The sequence below is a fragment of the Halichoerus grypus genome, chromosome 7, assembly GCF_964656455.1.
Source record: "Halichoerus grypus chromosome 7, mHalGry1.hap1.1, whole genome shotgun sequence".
NCBI lineage: Eukaryota > Metazoa > Chordata > Mammalia > Carnivora > Phocidae > Halichoerus > Halichoerus grypus.
In genome coordinates, this window is record NC_135718.1 from 37,253,815 (window position 1) to 37,275,949 (window position 22,135).

The 22,135-nt window shown below is 44.4% G+C and overlaps 1 protein-coding gene and 1 long non-coding RNA gene across 9 annotated transcripts; one reads left to right on the forward strand and one right to left on the reverse strand.

Annotated features, from left to right (window-relative positions):
- Positions 1-1,610: 1,610 nt before the first annotated feature.
- On the reverse strand, positions 1,611-21,094 carry HNRNPF (heterogeneous nuclear ribonucleoprotein F). 8 transcript variants are annotated; one of them, XM_036087062.2, is made up of 5 exons: positions 21,015-21,077; positions 20,612-20,676; positions 8,875-9,012; positions 6,980-7,045; positions 1,611-3,525 (listed from the first exon to the last, which is right to left on the reverse strand). In XM_036087062.2, exon 5 carries the CDS (start codon positions 3,472-3,474, stop codon positions 2,230-2,232), a length of 1,245 nt encoding a protein of 414 aa, XP_035942955.1. In that variant the 5' UTR covers positions 3,475-3,525; positions 6,980-7,045; positions 8,875-9,012; positions 20,612-20,676; positions 21,015-21,077; the 3' UTR covers positions 1,611-2,229. The 8 variants fall into 8 exon arrangements, with proteins under 8 accessions (XP_035942955.1, XP_035942959.1, XP_077933543.1 ...); XM_036087066.2 differs by lacking the exon at positions 8,875-9,012; XM_078077417.1 differs by lacking the exons at positions 20,612-20,676; positions 21,015-21,077 and adding an exon at positions 9,872-10,010.
- LOC118532447 (uncharacterized) lies at positions 9,954-12,389 on the forward strand. The gene is made up of 2 exons (XR_004915715.2): positions 9,954-10,117; positions 11,995-12,389. It is a non-coding gene; the product is annotated as an uncharacterized LOC118532447 (long non-coding RNA).
- Positions 21,095-22,135: the final 1,041 nt, after the last annotated feature.

A 22,135-nucleotide genomic window follows, 5' to 3' on the forward strand; every position in this document is an offset into this window, starting at 1 on the left:
CCCAGACATTAGATCAGTTCATCTGTAAAAAACCATTCTCATTTTTAGGTCACAGACCATGTAAAAACAGGTAGGCTGGATTTGACGGGTGGTTTGCCCATCCTTCTAGTAACAGTATGTGGAGCAGACTTTGACGAGGCAGACATCATCTTATAAATCTCCTACCACAGGTGAGGCCTCCAGATAGTCTTACTTCTAGGAGGGAGCCACTGCCGCTAGCCCAGCAATTTCAGATAATGTAGCACATTCCTCCGGATATCCCATCCCAGGTTCTTGGAGCCCACTCCTTATCTGGACTCTAAACTTAGCAAGGGAGGTTTTTAGGGGGCGAATGTACTCCCTAAAACTTCACTGCCTTACCAAATCTTGGTCTTTCGTGTTATCTTACAATTACAGGTTTCATAAGCTCCCAAGTGCTCTACCTGGGCTTCTCTGGGTCTTCTTCACAACCCAGGCCTTTGCTTCCCTCTGGTGGACTGTTGACTTGGAACATCGTGGACCAGTGGGATGGGTACAGACCCTGTGAACATAGCTTAGACCAGGTGTGTGATCTCTGCCTCCCTAGAATTCTTGTATTTAACCTAGTCTTCGCATCTTCCTAGTTCAGCCTGTGTCCAAGCACTTCTGGCATTCCTGGGCACTGCTGCTGCCCTATCTCAGGCCATCTGAGTCTGCAGAACACTGGTGGCTAAGGATGGCAGGTAAGGTGGGCCCGTGAAGCCATAGGAGGCTCAGAGATGCTAGGTAACATTGTAGTCTACATAAATGCTTATTTAACAAAATCTTCAGGGGTCTAACCAACAGAGGATTGTCCCTTTGAAGTGATACCAGAGGAAGACCTAGAAGTGGTGTGTACTTAGGATACCTGGGCTACATTCTATGGTTACTAAAAACAAGGCAGGGGGAAGGGAAGTTGGGGAAACCACCAATAGTAGCTTTATAAGCAGTTAAGAAGTAAAAACTCCATTCACATCTCAAAGTCTGTTTTAGTGTATACCAAAGTTAAAAGTGATGACACTATGCTGTGTGCAGAGGTGCCTGGAATTTGGACATTGTTTTCTACTGCTAGGTGTTTTCCACTTTCTAATTTGCAAACAAGTCTGTCCCAAGCTTTATTATGTGTTCTGTAATAACCTGTAACTGCTAACCCAGGAGTGTTAGAGCTAGTATGAAAAAAACGTTTACATCAGCATATTTTATATTTAAAAAAACCTGAAACGAATTGTGGCTGTGGCTAGTAACGGCCAATGCACGTGGCACCCAAAATTAAGGATCTCTAGCTATGAGAAATGAACAGGACTCAGCATAAAATAAGGGATAGAGCAGGACATTACAAATGGCTGATAACAGCACTCCAGTCTCAAAGTGAGACTGGGCCTGTGTGCTTCTATTTTCATACTCTCTGGGATGTGTTTCCAGTCACCATTTCCACCACTCATATTTAACATTTTTAAAAATCAACTTTAATTTAGCCTTGGTATAGGAATATAAAGAAAATCTTAGATTTCATGTGCTAAATTATTTTGAAATTCACACTGAAATACAGCACTATTAAATTCTCTTCAACCACCCATTCTGCTACTTTTTGGTGAGTATATAGTCGGTGCCAGTCATTGTGAAAAAATCTTTATTTTAAGAAAAAAATTTAGTTAACAAAAAAATTTAACAAGTTTCACTTAGCAAAATACACCCAAAAGGAAATCACAGTACAAAGAAAGTTTTAAGTCAAGGCCTCACCAATTCCTACAGTATTAGTAATGTGTCTCAATTTTCAAAACTAACTTATTTTTAAAAGCTTAAACTTAACCTAAAAGATTTTAAATGAAAATAAACTAGAATGAACAAACATGAGAAATGTTCCTCTTTGAATCAGGGATCTAGCACCTTGAGTTTTCCAAAAAAGCACGTCTCCCCAATGTATTCACGGTGATGTGGTGTAAAAGATCCATTTAATGTACTTAAAACTACTTTAACTCAGATAACATCACTCTGAAGTACACTACCAAAATGTTAATTGAGAAAAGCTGAAAATAGTTTTAGTTTACTCAATATCACATGCTAGAATAAAGTTTGCATGAGAAAACACTGAAGAGGTAATTTTTTAATCCAGATTTCACAAACTCATGGTGCAAAATGGGTCCCACAGCTTCCTCTAGAGTAATAATTGCTTTTCACTGCTTGTTGGCTGCCTGTGAAAATGATTGCAGTAACTCAAATGCTCCTACAAAACTAGTCATATCCACCCATGCTGTTCTGGCCTCCATAGCCAGCCCCGTAACAGCCGCTCACAGACTGGCTCTCAAGGCCACTGTAAGTGGACTGGGCTGACACCCCCATGCCTTGCATCATCTGGCTGCTATATGCCCCATTGCTGGCCCCAGTTGTGGAATTCAGGAAAAGTTCTATGTATCTGTGTTGCATGTTGGCCCGGTCTTTGGACATAGCTGCCACAGCTTCTTCGTGAGTGGCAAACTCGACATCGGCTTCGCCCGTCACTCTTCCATCAGGGCCAATCTCAATATGGACTCTCACAGGGTTGAGTGGAGAGAAGAAGTTGTAAATGTCGTTCTCTGTGGCTTTGTATGGCAGCCCTCTCATGTGGACGCAGTGCCCAGTGGTACTCTGGACAGTGAACTCGCCGTCTCCGTATCTGTGGTCATACATGCCCGAGAGACAGTAACTGAGGTCTCTCCCGAACAGATCAGTGGTGAAGCCGTAGCCATCGCTGAGGCCGCTGTACTCCTCATAGCCCCCATAGCCTGCACTATATGCACCAGACCTCATCCTCTCCAGGCCCGCTTGCTTGACAATGCCAATATACCTCCTGGCTGTGCCGGGGCGGTCATAGGGCCCCGGCCGCTGTACAGACATGAATTTCAGAGGGGGATCTGAGTATGACCTAACTTCTTCCTGACTGCTCTTGAACACTTCAATATACCTGTGCCCTATTCTCTCCTTGTGCTTCCCTAGGGCCTTCTCAGCTAATTCCTGGGAGGCAAACTGCACAAAGGCTTCCCCTGTAATCTTGCCCTCGGGGTCCACAGGCAATGTGATCCCGTTTGGCACAATTTCCAACCCTGAGAAGAACTGAACAATTTCTTCCTTGGTGCATCCAAATGGGAGTCCTCGAAGCCGCACGAAGCCATCATTGGCGGTGTCAGCACTGTTTGGACCGCTGTGCTTCAACACCCAATCCATCTCGGTTCTGTGGGATTTGAACACCTCAATGTACCGGTGTCCCATGCTTTCCCTGTCTTTTTTAAGGGCCATTTTTACATCATCTTCTGATTCAAGTTCAACAAAAGCCTCACCACTCTGCCTGCCTTCTCTAGTGTAGATGAAATGAACGCCTGCAGCCCCATCATGAATTGTGCAGTCAGAAAGGAAATTCTGCACATCCTCAACAGAGCAGGACCAGGGCAGGCCACGGAGCTTGACCACAAAGCCTTCACCTCCCTCGGGGCCCAGCATCATGGACACTTGAGAGGACAGACGTCAAACAAGCTTGGGTGCAGCTTTTTGTGGCTGAAAAGAAAGCAAAAACTACTTTACATAATTTTTCACTTATTATATACAAGAATATGCAGTAAATCTTGTTTTCCTGATTTTACAGATGAAAAAAGAAGAGTAAAATATGTTAAGAAATACACCTAATACATTTGAGCTGAGATTCAATCCCAGGTCTCCCCAAAGATGTATGTATTACTCACAGACTGAAAAAGAACAAATTATGAGTCTTAAAAAATAAATAGCGATCTGGAAGCTTCAGTCAACAAGCCAAGACCTATCAATTCTAACAGTCAAATTATTTTAAGTTAGAAGGGAAGACAAAAGAATGAAATAAGCCAATATTTAGAAATAGTGAGAGAACTTTTCAGAACTGGAGGTAAACATGATATTATTACATTGCTCAAGTAAAAAGACATTTTCTTGTTACTAGAAAAAAGGCAGAGCAAATTTGTAATAGGAAATGCTCAACTGCACTAGTATCAGATAAAACCAAATTACTGACAAACTACCATTTTGACTCACCATAATTTTAATAAATTTAGTAATTCAGTAATTTAAGTATTTGATGAAGTCACTCTACGTAGCAATTTATAACTACCAACACGCAAAAGGATAATTTTGTAATGACTTCAGTCCATCCCCCTACAACAAATAGAATTCATATGTTCCTCCTCCTTTATTGTATGTGCCCAATAAAAAAAGCCCAGGAAGATTAAGTATGTTTCATGGTTAATACTGGGTGGCTCAGGGGCACACAGCCAGGCAAAATGTTTCGTATTTTGGACCAGACAATTCTTTGTTGTGGGGAACAGGCCTGTGCGCTGTAGGATATTACGCAGCATCCGTGGCCTCTGCCCACTAGCCACCAATAGCACCCCCTCCCCAGGTGTGACAACCCCAAAGGTCTCCAGATATTCCCAAATGCTCCCAGCTGAGAATGACTACTGTAGAATCAGGGCCACCAACCTTAAAATGGGCCCTCAACACTGCCTACAGTTCCACCCCCCTCCACTCTCCCAAAGCCCTGAGTTGTCTATGGCAACCTCAACTATTCTAATCTCCCCTATCTTCAACTGATCATCTCATCTGGTTCAAAGAATAGAGATCAAATGAAGTAACTACCACAAAGTCTAGAAATTTATAAACAAGGAGTTGCTTCTCTTATTAGCTGATATCATTAGCAGGATCACAATCCCGCTCTGGTCCCAACTCCACTCACCTAGAGAAATTATTATTATTTTTTTAAGTGGGCTCCATGCCTAAGAATAAGCCCAATGCGGGGCTTGAACTCACAATCCTCCTGATCCAAGGGGGTCAAGACCTGAGCTGAGATCGAGTCAGACAATCAACTGAGCCACCCAGATGCCAAGAGAAATTTATCTTCACAGTCTCTTCACTGAAGACAACCTCCTTAGTAATTAAGTATGCCCATTTCTAACCAATGCCGTAATATACCTTTCCTGACATCAACTTTGCCTCCAGCTACTTGCTGATTTGCTGACCCCCTCAGTAAAATCTCAGAAGGCAGGCCTCTACTATCACCTCTACTCCTCACCATCCAAAGGGCAAGACCTCTCCTTGCCAAGAAAGAATTTTCTTATCTTCATTTTACTTGTTCCCACAGCAGGATTTAACCACTCCCTCTGGAAATCCTTTCTCTCTCTGGCTCCTGATGATGCATCGTCTCCTGGTTTTCTATTAATTCCTTAGATATGTTCTCCCAGCTTCTTCCAGTGATTCCTTTTCTAGGCAGCCTCATGTGATCTCCATGGTCAACCAGCCCTGGGCCCAGGACACTCAAGTCCTCAGCCTCAGACTTCCTGAGGCCCAGACTCGTATACAAAACTCTACTCCATAGCCCCTATACCCCATAAATAAAAGCAGCATTTTCTCTGAAACTCTTCTATAGCACCCCAGCTGCAGATATAAATAGCCTTACCTGTCATCCTGAGGTTCTAGAAAGTGAAGTAATCCTTGGACAACTTTGCCCAAGCCCTCAAATCCAATGATTTCATTAGCTCTCTGGAGTGATTTCATTCACCACCCTAACATTTCTAAATCCTTCTCAAGAACTATTTGATTTCAACAAGTAATATAAAGGTTTCTCACAATTCTATGCTCAGTCCCTAGCCATTGCCATGGCACAGTAAGAGCTCAGTAATTCATTCCTTTGTGATCTCAATTGTCAAAACTTTTTCTTTCTGCATTGCCCTCCTATCCCTTTCTACTTCCTCATTTCTAATTCCAGTACCAACAGCCCATGCCAGGATATTCTTATCTGGTTCTTAAACTTCTCCAAGTGTAATGGCTAGCCCTTATCGCAACCCAATCTGCAGCTCAAGTGTTCTAAACCAACTTTGTCATTCTCCTGTTCCAAATCCTCAGTGGCTTCCCAGTGGCACTGGAACACAAACTACAGAGCTAAGGGGGTACTTAGATCTTGCAACTTTGGCCTACAACACACTTATGTAGCTTGCATCACTCCCATCAAAAAAAAAAAAAAAAAAAAAAAACAGCAGCAGCAAAAAAACCCCCACTCCTTTATTCATTTCTGTGCCTGGAATGTGCCAGGCTTTCTGCTCCCTGGGATTTGACCACACATGGTAATTATCTGCCCAAATATATTCCACCCAACCTTCTGTCTAGCTAAATCCAACTAATCCTTAAGGTCTCAGCTCAAACATACGACCTTCCCACAAGACCTTCCCCTTCTACAAATTAAGTCTTATGGTTCTATGCTCCCATAGCACTCTTGCTCTGATTTGTTTAAAATGTGTCTTCAAAACTGCTTGGGAGAGCCTAGCAGGGACAGACTGTCTGTTCCACTGGTTACTGTGGCCCCACCCCCAGCACAGCAGGTCCAAGATTAGCAAGAGATTAATTGATGGCCATGCGAGGTCAACACCTCCCTCTACAATATGGCAGTCTAGGCTGAAAAAGACATGCAGGAAGCATAAATGAACACCAACATTTCATATAAAAATTACTTAAAACACTTAATAGTACAGTACAGATTATAAATGTTCTGGTTCAGAAAATAAAGTTCCAGAATCAAAAAGACTTCTCTGAAGGCAAGGTGAAGAGAATTCTTCTCTAAAACACGTCTACATGTAAACTTTCATTGCTTATTTATACTCCAGAATTAATGTTCTCTTACATTTCTCATGAGGAGTCCTACTTGCTAACTCCATATTCTTCTAAACTTCTGATGGAACACAAAACAAAATCTAATTTTAGGTGCAAATATAACTCAATATCCTCATTTTGCCCTCAGAACCTTCACCATCTGGATCCCTCGTGGAGTTTTACAGTACTTAGCACATTAACTAAAATTCAGTATTAGAGTGCTGTAGATTTGTGCTCCACGTTAGATTTAAAGCTAATGACAAAAATCTTACTTCGTGTTAAGAAATGTCCTGCTTAAATATATCAAATGTAAACAGAAATTACTTTTCTTAAAAGAGCTCACCTTAAAGAACCCGGGGGGGGGGGGAAGCCCACAGTCGGAGACACTCCTGGTAGGTAACGAACTGTCCTAAAAAAGAGTGATACGGCCGTCTTGCCTCAGTGCCCCAACAGTCACCAGGGCAATCAGGGGTGGTGGTGCTGTGGCTGGGATGGACTCCAGCTCCCTTCCTCCTCCTCGGGAGAGGCAGGACTGGGGCTGCTGGAGGTCCTTTATAGCCCTGAGACTTCCATAACTAAAGCACACACCCGGGACTGACCCCACAGCATTTAAAAGGTTTACCTTTTCATAGGGTAATACAGGCTAACAGCAGGGAAATCTCTCACCAGCCTTGAGGAGACTTAGAACTAACTCTAAGCTCTGTGAGGAAATCTAAATACCGCGGGTGGGAGGGGCTTCTTCAGGGAGAGGGTGGAGCAAGGCCACAACAGTCCCGGGTAGGGAAGGGACAAAAGGGGCAGGTGGTGAGACCCCAGGCAGCATGATCTTTACTGGAATGAGCTCCGTGGAGAGTTGATTGCTAGAATTGTTCAACATGATTTACGATTTACAAGAAACCGGGGGGGGCGGAGGGGGGCAGGGTGGAGATACTCAACGTCTTTCCTTCCCAGTTTTATTTGGTAACTTCATTTCTTGTGACCTGTATTTGCTCTGACTTTGAGAATAAAGGGAGGAAATTTTGAAATATGCTTTTCAACAAGAAAAACATCATCACTACCATCGCCCACAGCCAAGCGATGAAACTGTCCCCAAAGACCAGGATACGTGAAATCCACGGAGCACGTCGAAGAACTAAACCACATTCTTAATTTTGGAAAAGTGGAACTGGGAAAGTCAAGTTAATGTCGTTGAGCGTGTCTTCTTAGATAAATTTGCCTTTACTAGCCTCCTGTATTACTTCATTAGATACCATCTGGGTGGTGGTGGGGAGGCCGGTATAAACGTGAAGTATTACAATTTAAGAAAGAGTAACTTCAAATTCTCTGGAAAATGGCTTTCAAAAAGCTTCATCCGTCCCTCCCCTCTGCCCCTAGAACAGTGGAATCTAAAAGGTAGAAGGACCCAGGCATCTTAATTACTTGATTCCCTTCTATGGTTTACCCCAGCTCCTAGCTCCTTCCAGTGTGGTCTGCAGGCCAACATCTACGGAACCCTCCTCGGGCAAGCACGCGCAGGGGCGGCCAAACACACAGGCCAATTTTCACCAGACTGAATCGGGACGCGTACACGCGCGAACACATGCTGAAGCACTGACAGCATGGGTCTCACCAGAGCACTACCTTGCAATCGCTGGAGTGTGAAAAAATACTGCTTTTAGGTCCTGCACCTGGAGATTCTAATTTAACTGTAATGTACAGGATGTGACCAAGGATTTTTGCACAACTCCCCCAGGTGAGCGCACTGTATTGTGGCACAGACCACCCATGGATGGATGTTGTTAAAATGCAAAGTTTCTAAAACAATAGATACGGAATAAGGCAAGATTCTGCATTTCTAACAGGCTCCTAGGACTCCTGCGAGGCTCACCTTCACTCTACTGGTTAGACGGGATTTAGTTCGGATTCAGGTAGATCCAATCAAGATAAACAGGGTGCGCCTCCGAGTGCCATGACTGATTAAGGTTTATCTACGGAGTACAAGGGCAGCTTAAACTCCCATCCTCTCTGTTCAGGGAGGGGTACTCAAGTGGGACCCTGGCTTCACCCTCTTATTTGTGCTGCAGTAGGACCTAAAGCATTTTCACCCTTATTTGTAAATAAATATTCACCTGCAGCTGGTAGCACGCAAGAGCCAGGTTGTCCTGGGTCTCCGAATTACTCAAAGTTCTACTTTTAAATCACAGTGAGCAGAGACGCTGCCCCAGGATTACGCAGTTGACTTTTTTGCTCAAGACTTACCGCTGAGGGTAGCAGGACTGATTTCTATTTTCATCAAACAAGCGCGGTTTACAGCCAAAGGACCCCTAATTCCACCCGACGCTTAAAAACGCAGAAGGCTCCGGGGAAAGTCCAGGTGCGTCTCCTTTTGTTATTAACCTGAAAATGAAACTCAACTGGCTGCGGGCAAACGCCTCATACGAGGGTTGAAACTGCGCTCTTAAGCTCGCAGCCGCGCGGGCCGCCAGGGGCGCGTCTGAGCGATTTCGGCGGGAAGCACAGCGGCGGTCGCAGGCGCTGAGCTCCTCGGGCGGGGAAACGGGGACGAGGTGCTGGGGGGAGGCTCACTCGGCCTCTACCTGGCGGATGCGAGAGACCCTACCGTCTGCCAGGCCCCACAGGAAAAAGGGAGACCGGAGCACCCCTTCTCGGGGGTCTGGGCGGGGTCAGCGGGAGCTTCCGGGGCGGGGGCGGGACGAGCCGAGAGAGGAGGGAGGGAGGAGGGGGAGAGAGGCTTCCCGGGCCGAGCGGGAGGGGGGAGGGGGAAAGAGGTCACTGGGCAAAGGCTTCCCGGGCCGGGTGGTGGGAAGGGAGAGCCCGGGTGGGGGGTAGCGTACTGAAGCGGGGGGGGGGGGGGTCGCCGACGTCGCCGAGGAGGGAGTGAGGTGGGGCCGAGTTCTCCGTCCCGGCTTCCCGGAGCCGCGGGGGAGGGGGCGGAGCTCCCGAGTCAGGGGGGGCTTTCTGGGGCGGCCAGGGAAGAGTTCCCGGGACCTGTGGGGGGCGGAGCTCCTGGGTCGGGTCGGGGGGACTTCCTGGGGCCGTGGGGACGCGGGGGGAGAAGAGTTCCTGGGGCAACGAGGGGAAAGAAAGAGTTCCCGGAGCGGGCGGGATGGGGGGGGGAAGTTGTGGGGGACGGGGGACGAGTTCCCGGGACTCGCGGGAGGTGGGGGGGTGGACTGGGGGCTGAATGAGGATGGATGGGCGGGCGGGTGGGGGTCGTCCGCTCGCGGCGGCTCACCACGACGGGTCCGGAGTCCGGAAGGCCGGCGCGCGGGGCTGCGTCCCGGAGGCAGAGGCCGCGTGACTGAGGGCGGCGGGCCGGACGTGGGTCACGGGGTGTAAAGGAGGAAGTGCCACCGATGGGCCCGCCAAGATGTCACCAATGGAAACGCGCCCTGCAGGTGCGGCCCGCGGCCCGCGCGGTCGGCCCAGGCAGGAAGTGGGAGGAAGGAGGGAAGAAAAGCAACGAGGAAGACCGTTCTGAGTGAGTTCTCAGGAAGGTGCCAGGATGGGGAAAAGTCCAGAGTACCAGCGCAGGGGAGGGGTAGATTGGGACGATTTATGTGGAAGGAGAAACCGTGAAATTAAAAAAAAAAACAAAACTGAAAGAACCTCTGAAAGCAGGAAGAATTTACAATGGAAACTAATAGACAAAAGGCAGAACCTCTTTGTATATACATGACCTTGTTTTATATATTTGGCCATAGACATGTAAATATTTTGCATCAGTTTAAAAGATTAATTTTAAAACTCGCAATTCTTAATATCCAACAAAGAATTACGTTTCATGAACCTCTGTATCCGAGTTCAAAAGAACAATCTTGAAAATAATTATTAAAGCAACTGCAGGGGGGCCTGGGTAGCTCAGCTGGCTAAGCGTCTGCCTGCCTTCGGCTCATAGGATCCCAGGGTCGTGGGATCGACCCGGCGTGGGGCTCCCTGCTCCGAGGGAAACCTGCTTCTCCCCTCTCCCTGCCGCTCCCCGTGCTAGTGCTCGCTCGCCCTCTGTCAAATAAGTAAAATCTTAAAAAAAAATAAAATAAAATAAAGCAATTGTAATGTGAGCAGTGACTAAATTTTATATTAAGGAGTTTAAAAAGTTTAGTTGTAATTATGGTGCTATGGTTTTATTTTTGGAGTCAATACTTGAGATATATTTGATGTCTAGAATCTGATTCTGAGTGGACGGAGTGGGATTACAGATGAAACAAACGGGTGATGATTCAGTAATTATGGAAACTGGGCGATGCATACATGGAGTCTCCTTATACTTTTGTCTATTTTTCTGTATGTTAAATACTTTTAGTAATGAAATTATTTAAGAAAAGAAAATTGTATGAATCTACTTACTAGAAATAACTATGAAATGAATAGGATTTATAGGGAAGAGGAACCTACTTAGGTGAGAGTATGCGAAGCCAGACTTTAGCAAAGGAGTTCAGTCCTTCATTACAAAATAGCTCCAAGGAAAAAGACCAAGTGAACACTTACTGAATAAAAGAAATTTAAGAGATTTATCATGGATTCACAACACATGGGGCATATTTGATTTTGAGTCAAAGTGACAAACATTGAGATTATCTGAACACTGACTAAAAATTTGATATTAAAGTTTTTTAAAGTATATTTACTTAGTTTAGATATAGAATTGTAGTTATGTTTAAAAATAAAGGAATTACTTTCTAGAGTTTCATTCACTGGAAATATCTGTGGATGAAACAAGTGTGTTGGCTGGGATTTGTTTAAAAATTACTAGGTGGGGAATGTAAAGAAAAACTGTCCCTGATTGTGGAAGCTGGGTGACAAGAATCAAAATCCAGCCATTCCATGGAAAGTTATACACAGGCACTAAACACTCATGAATTCAAGAGAAGTAAAACAGTATTCTGAAGAAAAATTAAACCACAAAATTGGCTTGTTTTTGGAAAGAATTCTCTCTACAGAGCTGAGGTACCTTGACTACTTCATCAACATTTATTTCACTTCTTGAAAACCTCTTCAAAATAGAATCTTGGTAATTTATATGATTAGTATGCGTTTTCTCATTTTATTTGAATGTATTTGTTGCAGTTAAGTAGTTTTACATATGCCTTCTTGGCTTAAGTGGTTGATGACGCCGGGGAGGCCACGGTTAATAATTGATCGGCCATGATACGGTTCCTGCTTGAAGGAACAACCTGTACCAAAGACACCGGGAGCAGGTTGTGCTTAGACCGTAGAAAAGAGGAAAGCAGAGGAAGATCCTCCACAGCCTTGAAAGCCTGGTTTGGTATTTTGTACTTTAGTCTAAGACCAATGGGAAGTCATTTAAATTGTTTCAAAATGGAATGTGGTATAATTTGTGTTTCTGCTTTTCAACAGAACACTCTAACTGCTATCTGGAAAACAAATGGTGGGAACAGATGCATGGAGAGGAGATGGGAAGCAATGAGATAAAGTTTAGGAAAAACTGATGGTACCCTGAAATAAAAACATTGTGATAGAAATGAAGCAACTGTGCGAAGATTTGAGTGATGTGCAGTAGATAAAATTTACCAAACTTGGGAGAGTCATTCATTACCTCAGAAATATTGTGCACTTAAAAAATGCAGGCACTGTGCTAGATCCACAGAGCAGTGGACTAGGAAATCAATTAAAAAAATGAAGAAAAAGGGCTCCCTGCTCAGCAGGGAGCCTGGTTTCTCCTCTTCCTCTGCCCCTCCTCCCCGCTTAAGCTCTGACAAATAATAAAATCTTTAAAAAAAAAAAAAAAAAAAGAAACGAAGAAATACATGTATGATGACAAATTCTGGATGACCCAAAACTAGACAATGGGGATTAATTTACACTGGGGCTCTGAGGAAGTGACATTTAAACAGATCCTAAGCATGAGTAGGGGTGGGAATGTGAAACTTTTTCCCCCAATAAATACGTAAGGTATAAAAGGAGATTTTTGGAAGACCCTATTTTTGTTGTTGTTGTTCCTTTGTGCATTATCCTATTTATTCCTCCCTGAATGCTTGTTCAAATTCTTTATATTTTTAAAAGTACCCCTTTGCCAAGGTCTGTTTTTGTATTGGTTGCTTTTTATAAATATTTTACTTTGTGGTGAATCCTTTTTTTTTTTTTTTAAAGATTTTTTTTTTTTAATTTGACAGAGAGAGCACAAGGTGGGGGGCAGGAGGGAGAGGGAGAAGCAGGCTGCCCTGCTGAGCTCCCAGGACCCTGGATCATGACCTGAGCCGAAGGCAGACGCTTAACCAAATGAGCCACCCAGGGGCCCCAAAGATTTTATTTTTTTAAGTAACCTCTACACCCAATGTGGGGCTCAAACTTAACAACCCTGAGGATCAAGAGTCGCATGCTCTACCAACTGAGCCAGCCAGGCAACTCATGGCGAATCCTTTTAATCTTCATACTCAGTTCTTATTAAATTCACAAGAGAATTTTAGATATTATTTCCGCTGCTTATGTCTGTTTTCCACTTGAGGAGCCAAGATGGGTCTGGAGAAAAAGCAATTCCCTGTCTAGGGACAGTATATGAGCAGAGCCCAGACCCCTAATTTATTATGGATAGTTTTCCTGTTCCACTGGAAACCTCAAATGTCTCTCTTAACCCAGCAATTCTATAAAGTCCCAATTCAGTGGCTCTTAAACATTTCTTGCTGTCAAATACTCGAGAATATGATGTAGTTCTGAACCAACTACTTCAAGAAAGCACACCCTCACACAGCTGTGCCAAAATTTCAAGGGGCTGAGGCATCTGAAGTGTGACAACTCTGACCCTAATTTGTACAACAAGCCAAGTTCAGTACACAAAGCCACCTCAGAGCTATTAAGGAGAAGCTGTAGATGGATCATTAAATGTTATTAACATTCTAAATGTTTATTGCTATTACTACATTTTTATCCATCAAAGGAGATATATATGATCTGTATGCAACAGGAAAGCTGTTTTCCATTATCTTTTCATTATTAGGGCTTTTAGTTTACATACTGTAGCTAAGTATGGGGTAATAATACACTTTCCCTCAATGTTCATTTCTCAAAAGCTGTTAACTAAAAAGCAAAAATAGTATGTGATGTTAGGTAAATTATATCTATAATGCTTATATTAAAATTAACATAAGGGACAAATTTTTACCCAACATAGAACAAGCAACTGTTGCTCTGTATTATTGATTGCATTCTGCAGGTGACTCAGGAATCAAAATCTAAGTTACCACAGAGGAAAAAAATATATTATCAGATGAAGTTTTCATAAAAAGAAACACTGCTATTTGACTTCCATTGCTAAAGATAAAATCTGTTTTCAAGTGAGGGAAAAATTTCATCATCTCTATTAATTGGTAGTGCTCTCCCCACAAGAAATATGATTCAGCATAGCTAACAAATTTAAGGGGGGGGGGGTTGTTAAAGAAAATACAATTGCTAAGCAGTCTCCCAACCACCTCCCCTACCAACCTTCCTGTAGCTCTTTCCCCTGAGTAAGCAGCCCCTGGGTGGGTGACCATTTAGATCCTAGAGCCGGGCAAAGGCCTCAGGAGGCCTTGTGGGTTACACTCATGGTCTCCAGAGAGATGGTTGCAGTACATGCCCACAGCCCCTCAAGGGGCCTACAGCTTCCTCCTGGGGCTCTGTGGAGAGCTGACACCTTGTCAGGTCCCATGCAGCTGCCATAGGAGCGAAGACTGCTGTAGCATCTTGTGCTCAGTGTTTGCCGCTCAGGGGACCACAGCACACTGCCCTGGGAGAGTGGAGAACAGATCCAAGAGGAAAGAAACATGACAATGCACAGGAGAGTGGCTCAAGCACCCGGAGAGAATACCATGCATTCAGACAACAGCTTAGAACAGTAGACAGTTTTAAGGGAATGAGAAGTGCTGGACAAAACACTTAAATTTTTTTAACAGAAAAATAAAATGAGCACTTTCAGATACTCAATTACAGAATATAAAACTGTTTTAGTACTAAAATTTTGAATATAAAATTAATAATAAACAAAGCACAGTGGCCTGAAAAACCAAGTGGAACAAAGATCTCAAAACAAAGAGAAAGAAACAGAAAGGGAAAAAGATGAAATTTGGAGCACACGGATGTAACACAAGACAAAAGAAATAACATGTCAATAATAGGAATTCCAGAAGGAGAAAAAGACACAAATGGAGGCAGAACAGATAAAGAATGAAAGGGAGATTTTCCTGGCTTAAGATATACGTGGTCGTGTAGTTCCCAACAGATATTTTTAAGACACAACCTAGGCATATGCTGCTAAAACTCCTAAATTTAAAGTATAGAAAAAAATGGCTTTGGAGAAAGAACAAACTGGGTACAAAGGATAAAAATATGATCGTTAACCACACGTGCCTACTGAACACTTGAAAGTGACAAGTACAAATTGAGATGTGCTGTAAGTATAAAATGCACACCAAATTGCAAAGATTAAAAGAATGTAACATCTCAATATTAAAATATTGATTACACATTAAAGTATTATTTTGGATAATAGTCGATCAAAATATATTCAAATATACTAAATTAAATATTAAAACACATCCCAACTCATTCTCCTAAGGCCAGTATTACCCTGTTTTATGGGCTGAAATGTGTGTCCAAAATTTAGATGCTTAAGTCCTAACCTCAGCACCTCAGAATGAGAGATTTGGAGATAGTCTTTTTACAAAATGAGGTCATTAGAATGAGCCATATTCCATTATGACTGATATCCCTCCAAGAAGGGGAAATTTGGACACAGACAAGATGATGCAAAACACAGAAGACAGCCATCTAACAAACGAAGGAGAGAGGTCTGGAATATATCATTTCCTCGTGGCCCTTAGAAGGAACCAACCCTGGTGACTGATGCCTTGATCTAGGATTTCTAGCCTCTATAACTGCAAGACAATAAATTTCTGTTACAACCCAGTCTGTAGTATTTTGTTATGGCAGCCCTAGTTAAACTAATACAATCTGATACCAAAACCAGACAGACATCACAGGAAGAGATAACTACATACTAATATCCTTTATGAGGACAGGTGCAAAATTCCTCAACAAAATACTACAAACTGAATTCAACATGTAAGAAAAGTTACACAAGATGACCAAATGGAATTCATCCCAGGAATGCTTAAGGGTATTTCAATGTAAGAAAATGTTCTTGAATTAGGTAGTAGTAGTGATGGTTTTCACAACATTGTGAATATACTAAAAACCTGATTTGTACCCTTTAAACTGGGTGAACTATATGGTATGTGAACTATATCTCAATTAAATATGAAACAAAATAAATTTGTCATTAATATTCTATTGGCCAGCGTAATTCTAAACAAATTTTGTGTAAAGCAGAACAAAAACCTATGGAGATGCCAATAATGGATCATCTCTGCAATGTAGATAGACTTATAAGAGGGTGAGGAATTTGTAATATCCACACTAGGTGAGAATTTTTGTAAAAGAGCCATACTGTCAGGGAAACCTAACAGGAATTCAGGATTTTTCATTCTAGTCTTTTTCCCCCTTAATGATTACCACTTTTTGTGCTGTGTTTAAAGACATCTTTTTCTTAGGCCAAGACCATATGGGTATTTTTTTAAACTTCAAAAGCTCTGTTGTTTTCATCTACATTTTTATGTTTTGGTCTACAATCAACCTGGAATTGGTTTTCCATTTCCAAGAGTGTTAGAATTAGTTTATTGAGTTTCACAGGCTAATTTTGCTCATGAACTCAGATGAAAAGATCCTAAAGAAATTATCACCCAACCAAATCCAGCAATACACAAAGCAATAATGACCAAGTTGGGTTTATTCCAAAAATGCAATTGTAGCTCATAATTTCAAAGTCAATCCTTGCAATCTGTCACAGACATATTAATGAAGCTCAAATGAGTTAACTAAGAATTTTTCAAGTTTTATGAGAAATGCTAAGAAATATCCTACACAATATAAGGAAAAAAAGGAAACTGATGAATTCCCCTATAAACTGGGAGAAGGGAAAACTTTCCTGACCATGACCCAAAACCCAGAATATGAGAAAATACTGAAAAATTTCATTACATAAATACAAACAAAAACCCAGAACAAAAGCCTCCAAACCTCTTATGCATAGCTAAAAAACACCAAGCTAAGCAAAAATACCAATGGTAAAACAGGAAAGACATTTCCAATTTTTCCCCAAAACATTAATATCCTTAATATAGTCCAACCACCCAAAAAGGAAAATGGGTTAGAGGTATAGTCTAATAGGAAAAGGCTAGAAACAACCCAATTGCCCACCACTAGAAGTCCAGCTGAATAACCTTTGGTGGACCCACTTAATGAAGTATTACACCTTAAATTAAGGAAGGAGTCAAAGACCACTGTGGTTGTGTCAAGAAAGTCAGGAACCAATCTGAAGGGCTCCCACTGGCCACAAATTGGATAATTTGTGCACCAAAGAGAATAAAAGCCACAGTGGATTAAAACACATCCTGTATGTTAGAACTCATGACTTCATAATGATACCAGAAAAAGCATCTTGGGCACATGCTAGAGATCACTAAATTATGTTGGATATTGATAAACATCAGGAATGAATCAAAAACTTAACCTACCACTTATAAAGTACAACAGAATAACCAAATGATTAACAAAGAAAGTTTCCTCTCTCTAGTAGTATTCCTACTAATAAATGAGAAGGAATATTTAAAGTGTCACTAATTTGGAAATATTAACAAAACAATGGATTTAGGGAAAGACCATCAATGGCTGCTAACATCACAAAGGGGGAACCCAAGTAAGTGCTTCGGCAGGAGTAGACAGCACCTCCAATGAAGTATTCTTTCCAAAAAGATAATCTCAGCAGAACCAGAACAGCCTTTAGAGGTAACTACCATTTTACAGGAAATGCAGAGGTCAGAGATTGAGACACCACCATTGAATGTAATCAGAAAAACCCAAAGCCTGAGGAAGGAACTCAGTATGTGACACTCAACCTAATTTATTCAATAAAGAAAAGAGAACCTCTAGATTGCACTAATAAGGTAGTTACTTGTTCACACTTAAAAGGTGGCTGGTACAAATTGAGATGTGCTGTAAATATAAAGTACACACTGGAATTTGAAAACTTAATTTGAAAAAAAAAAGTAATTTAAAAATTACGTGATATATTTTGAACATATGTTAAACTAAATTATTATTACAATGAACATGTTTTTTATTATAAAATATGAAATTACATATGTGGCTTGCATTATATTTCCACTGGACAGCACTGCTCTGATTAACAGAATCTGAGAGAGAGATTATCTACCAAATATAAGGTGTGACCTTGTTTGGATTCCAATTCAAGCCAGCTATAAAAAAAATATTATTGGATTATACAGGCAGGTGCATTTGAATGCAGGGTATTTGATGATCTCAAGGAATTATTATTTCTTCAGGTGTGATAATGGTACTGTAGTTATATTTTTTCAAAAAAATCTGTAGAATATAAGCTAAAATATTTATGGATAAAAACCTTATTATGTCTGGGATTTGCTGTCAAATAAGCCAGACTCGGCCTTAGATGAGCCGGATTCTCCCTCTGATCTGCCTCTTGTTTTCCACAAGAACTCCAATTCGGGCCAGTAAGATGGGAGCAGGGTCCCTGGCAGAGGACGGCTGTCCCTGTCAGACAGACCTGAGTCCTATTCCCTCCCTGGGCAAGTGACTTCATTTTCCCCCTGGGCCTCCATTTTCTCATCTGTACAACAAGGATAACGCCAATACCCCCCCACCCCCTTACAGACTGGTCATGAGCATGTGACTTAAAAACACTATCAAACTCCTAGCTCTGTGCCTGGACCCAGTAAGGGTCAATTAATGTGCTTCTACAAAAAGTCTGAGAGCCAAAGCTCAGATTCAGGAGACCCGTTACCATTTTTGCAGCCCCTGGAGGCACTTATCCTGGATGGGCACCATATGTCTCTACACTCTTCCTTCACAGTTTTGGCCGTATCTGAGGACTAACCTAAATCAGTCTTTTCGCTTAAATCAATTCACATTTTTACTTGAATTATTTTATGTTTACTGAGACCTTTGTACCAATAAACTTAAATGAAAACCAGTCACTTGCCAATTAAAAAAAAAATCCAAAAAAAGCAAATACCACAAAAAGAATGTTAAAATAGAAAAACTAAAAATAAAAAGGAGACCGTAATATAGAATAAGCCTAATCAATTTACAAAATGCATACGGGCACAAGAGATGACTGAAGATGGGCTTGCTTAAACATTAGTAACTAATAACATCAGCAATCGCTCCCAAATTCATTAAAAGTAGAAATTTACTCACTTATTTTAAAATGCAGAATCGTGTCTAGAAATTAATACTGAAAACATCACTTTTCACTGACATACTTTTTGTCTAACCGGAGAACCCGAGGTATTTTCATTCTTACTAGGAATTCAGAAACAAATAGTTAACCTTTAAAAACGTGACTAAAAATAATAGAACTACATTACGATAGGTAATTCCGACAATGTTTTGAATTGAAAGGGTATTTGAAGTCTTCAAAACTCTTCCAGGTCCACCAGGTTCCGGATACCTGAGGCGCTGCCCCCCCCCCGGGGCCCCACCGGGCGGTTCCCCCCCTTAGCGCGCAGCCGCTCGCGGACTCCTCTCCCGCCACGCACGCGGCCCGCAGTGGCAGACAGGAGCCCGGAGGCCCCCCCCGATAGTTGTGAGAACTAGAGAAGGAAGCACGTTCCTTCGTCCTGGGGCCTCGGGGAAATAAACTACTGCGAAGAGCTTCCAGCGGACAAGCGGGCCGGGACCCAAGGGACGCCGGGCGGGGGCGGGGGTGGGTGTGGGGGGAGGTCCCGCAGGAGCTGGGGAGGGGGCTCTCCCGGGTCTGGGGATTTGTCTGGCAAGAACCTGAGAGCTCCTTAAAGGTACAAATCAACGGGGAGGGGCCTGTGGCCTCCCAACCAGGTCTATAAAAGACCAGGGTCGGTCCAGTCCCCGAGACTCGCTCGGCGTCACCAGGCCGCCCAGCGCCACTTTCAGTGAACCACGCGGGAACGCTGAAGGTAGAGGGCGCAGCGCGAGCGCCGGCAGTCTCCAGAAGTTTCTTAGGCGCAGTCAAAAATCAGCAAAAAATACGTTCAAGGATACAAAGAAATAAAAGACAAGGAAAAAGAAACGGCCGATTAAGCTCGCTCGGCAGAAGTGCAGTCACCAGGCAAAGATCACGAGAACCAGAGTTTCTACCCAAAATGCAGACACTATACCTCTAAAAGCAGGAGACAAAACGCAGACTGGCGCTCAGGACCCGCACGCCGCACGGAGAGGAAGAAAAGGCCGCAAAGACCGAGAGTGGAGGCTCAGCGAGCGGGAACGTGGGAGGGGGGAGGAGTCAGTTCCCAACCAGTCTGGTGCAACTCAACCACGTGAAAGTACTGCTTTCATTTTTAAATGAAGCCCCTCTCCCACGGTCGCCAGGTGCCCTCACGCTATTCCTGGCAGGGGCGCTCAAGCTCTGCTACCCCTGGAGTCCGCATCAGGCCTTTCCTCCCTTCCTCGCCGCGGGCCCTACCTCCCCCAGCCCTAAATCTCAGCCCAGCGGTCCAGTTCTTTATATGGCCCTTGATCTCAGGCCTGCCTCCCCGCACCCGAAATCTCAGCCCGTGGTCCAGTCCCTGAGTGTAAGGCCGTTGACCTCTGACCCCACCTCCCCCGACCCCAATTCTCAGCCCCGCCACCCTTGACCCCAGTGAACTCAGTCCCCGGTTTGTACCCCAGTAAGCGGCCTTTGACCTCAGATCCTACCTCTCCCGACCCCAACTCTCGCCCCGCCGTCCGCAGCCCCTATGTGCCCAGTCCCCATTCGGTTCCCGTGTGTGAGGCCCCTGATTTCAGACCTAGCCTCCCCCGACTCCAAATTTCAGTCCCGCTGTCCCCACACCCAAGGGCCCAGCTCTCGGTCGGTTCCAGTTGTGCGGCCCTCGGCCTCGGACCCGCCGCCCGTCCCGCCCCTCACCTCGGGCTCCGAGCCTCCACTCTCCCTCTCTTCACATCCGGCACCTCGATCGTCCCTCTGAGCACCTAGAGGAGAGTGGAACGCGGGGAACTTGGCAGTTGTAGCTGAGGCAGTTGAGGCTTGTTTACCATCACCATGGAAACCCCTGGCAGCGCGCCCTGGGCGGGGCCTCCGAGGGGCGGGGTCTGGCGCGCGGCAGGCCCGAGTGCACAACTCCCGCCCGTCGGGCGTACGCGGCGTTTACCTCAGCGCCGCTGCTGTGGGTTTGCCCGATTCCCGCTCGGCCCTGCACCCCAGCACCCAGAAGCAACAGCCCCAGGAGCAACAGCCCCGGGAGCCCGCGCCCCCGCCCCACTTCCGGCTGCCGGCCTGACCGCCGGCCGGTTTACCCGCGGAACCCCACCTTCTTCTCCAGGAAGACGCGGCGAAGGGCTACTTCCACCACGGAGCCGGAAGGACGCAAAGAGCGTGGCGGGGGCGGGGCCACCGCGGCGGGCGTCCGGGGGCGGGGCCGCGAGGGCGCCGTTGTGACGCGCATGGAGCGGAGCCAGGGATTGGTCGGCAGGGCGCGGGGCAGGGCTGGGGCCTGTGGAAGCGGGCGGTGTTGAGACTGGAGCGGCGGGACCAGGGCGAGCCCTTCTTGGGCGGGGGGGGGGGGGGGGGGGGGGGGAAGGGACGGGCGTGTCTGATAAGCAGCAGTTTTTTTTTTTTTAATTTTTTTTTTTTTTAAGATTTTATTTATTTGAGAGCGAGAGACAGAGGTAGCGAGTGAGAACACTGAGCGGGGAGGAGAGGGAGAAGCAGGCTCCCCACTGAGCAGCGAGCCCGATACGGGGCTCGATCCCAAGACCCTGGGATCATGACCTGAGCCGAAGGCAGCCGCTTAACCGACTGAGCCACCCAGGCGCCCATGATAAGCAGCAGTATTGAGCTCCTGAATGTCCTGACTAGGAAAGTCCCTCCCCAAACAGTAAGCTCAAAGGACTCCCGGATTGAAGAACAGCGTGAGAAGAAAATGAGAGTTATTTCCTGCCGAGGAAGAAATAGGAACCGAAAACACGAGACAGATAAAGGCGGCTCCGATTGCAGGATTTAGGGAAGGATTAACAGGTTTACTGAGGTGGCTCCCATGATTATCACTTGGGCTAAGACCCCAGTCTCTGAAGGTGACCCAAAAGACCCAGGGAGAATGCAAGGTTTTCAGTCAAAACACCTGAGACTACAGGGTGGGTGGAGATTTTGATGTGTTATGGGGTTAGTAATTATTACCATTTTAATTTTTGGAGACTCTCTTCAGAGGAAGAGATCAAGGCATTCATCACAGGTTTAGCAGAGCAAATTATTTCAAAATCACTGGTTATATTAAGGAAATGCCTGGAATAGTGGCAGATAATGAGTGGATGACAATAGTAGAGGAAAGAGCAATTTGTTAGAAGAAGCTGATTCCAGAAAAGAAAAATGGGAAAAGTAAAAGCAAGAGCTTTCAGAGGAGGTGAAAATGTACAAGGAGAAAATTAAGCAAAA

Excerpts from the sequence above, each read along its gene's own strand:
- HNRNPF (XM_036087071.2), bottom strand. The coding sequence starts at position 3,474 with ATGATGCTGGGCCCCGAGGGAGGTGAAGGCTTTGTGGTCAAGCTCCGT.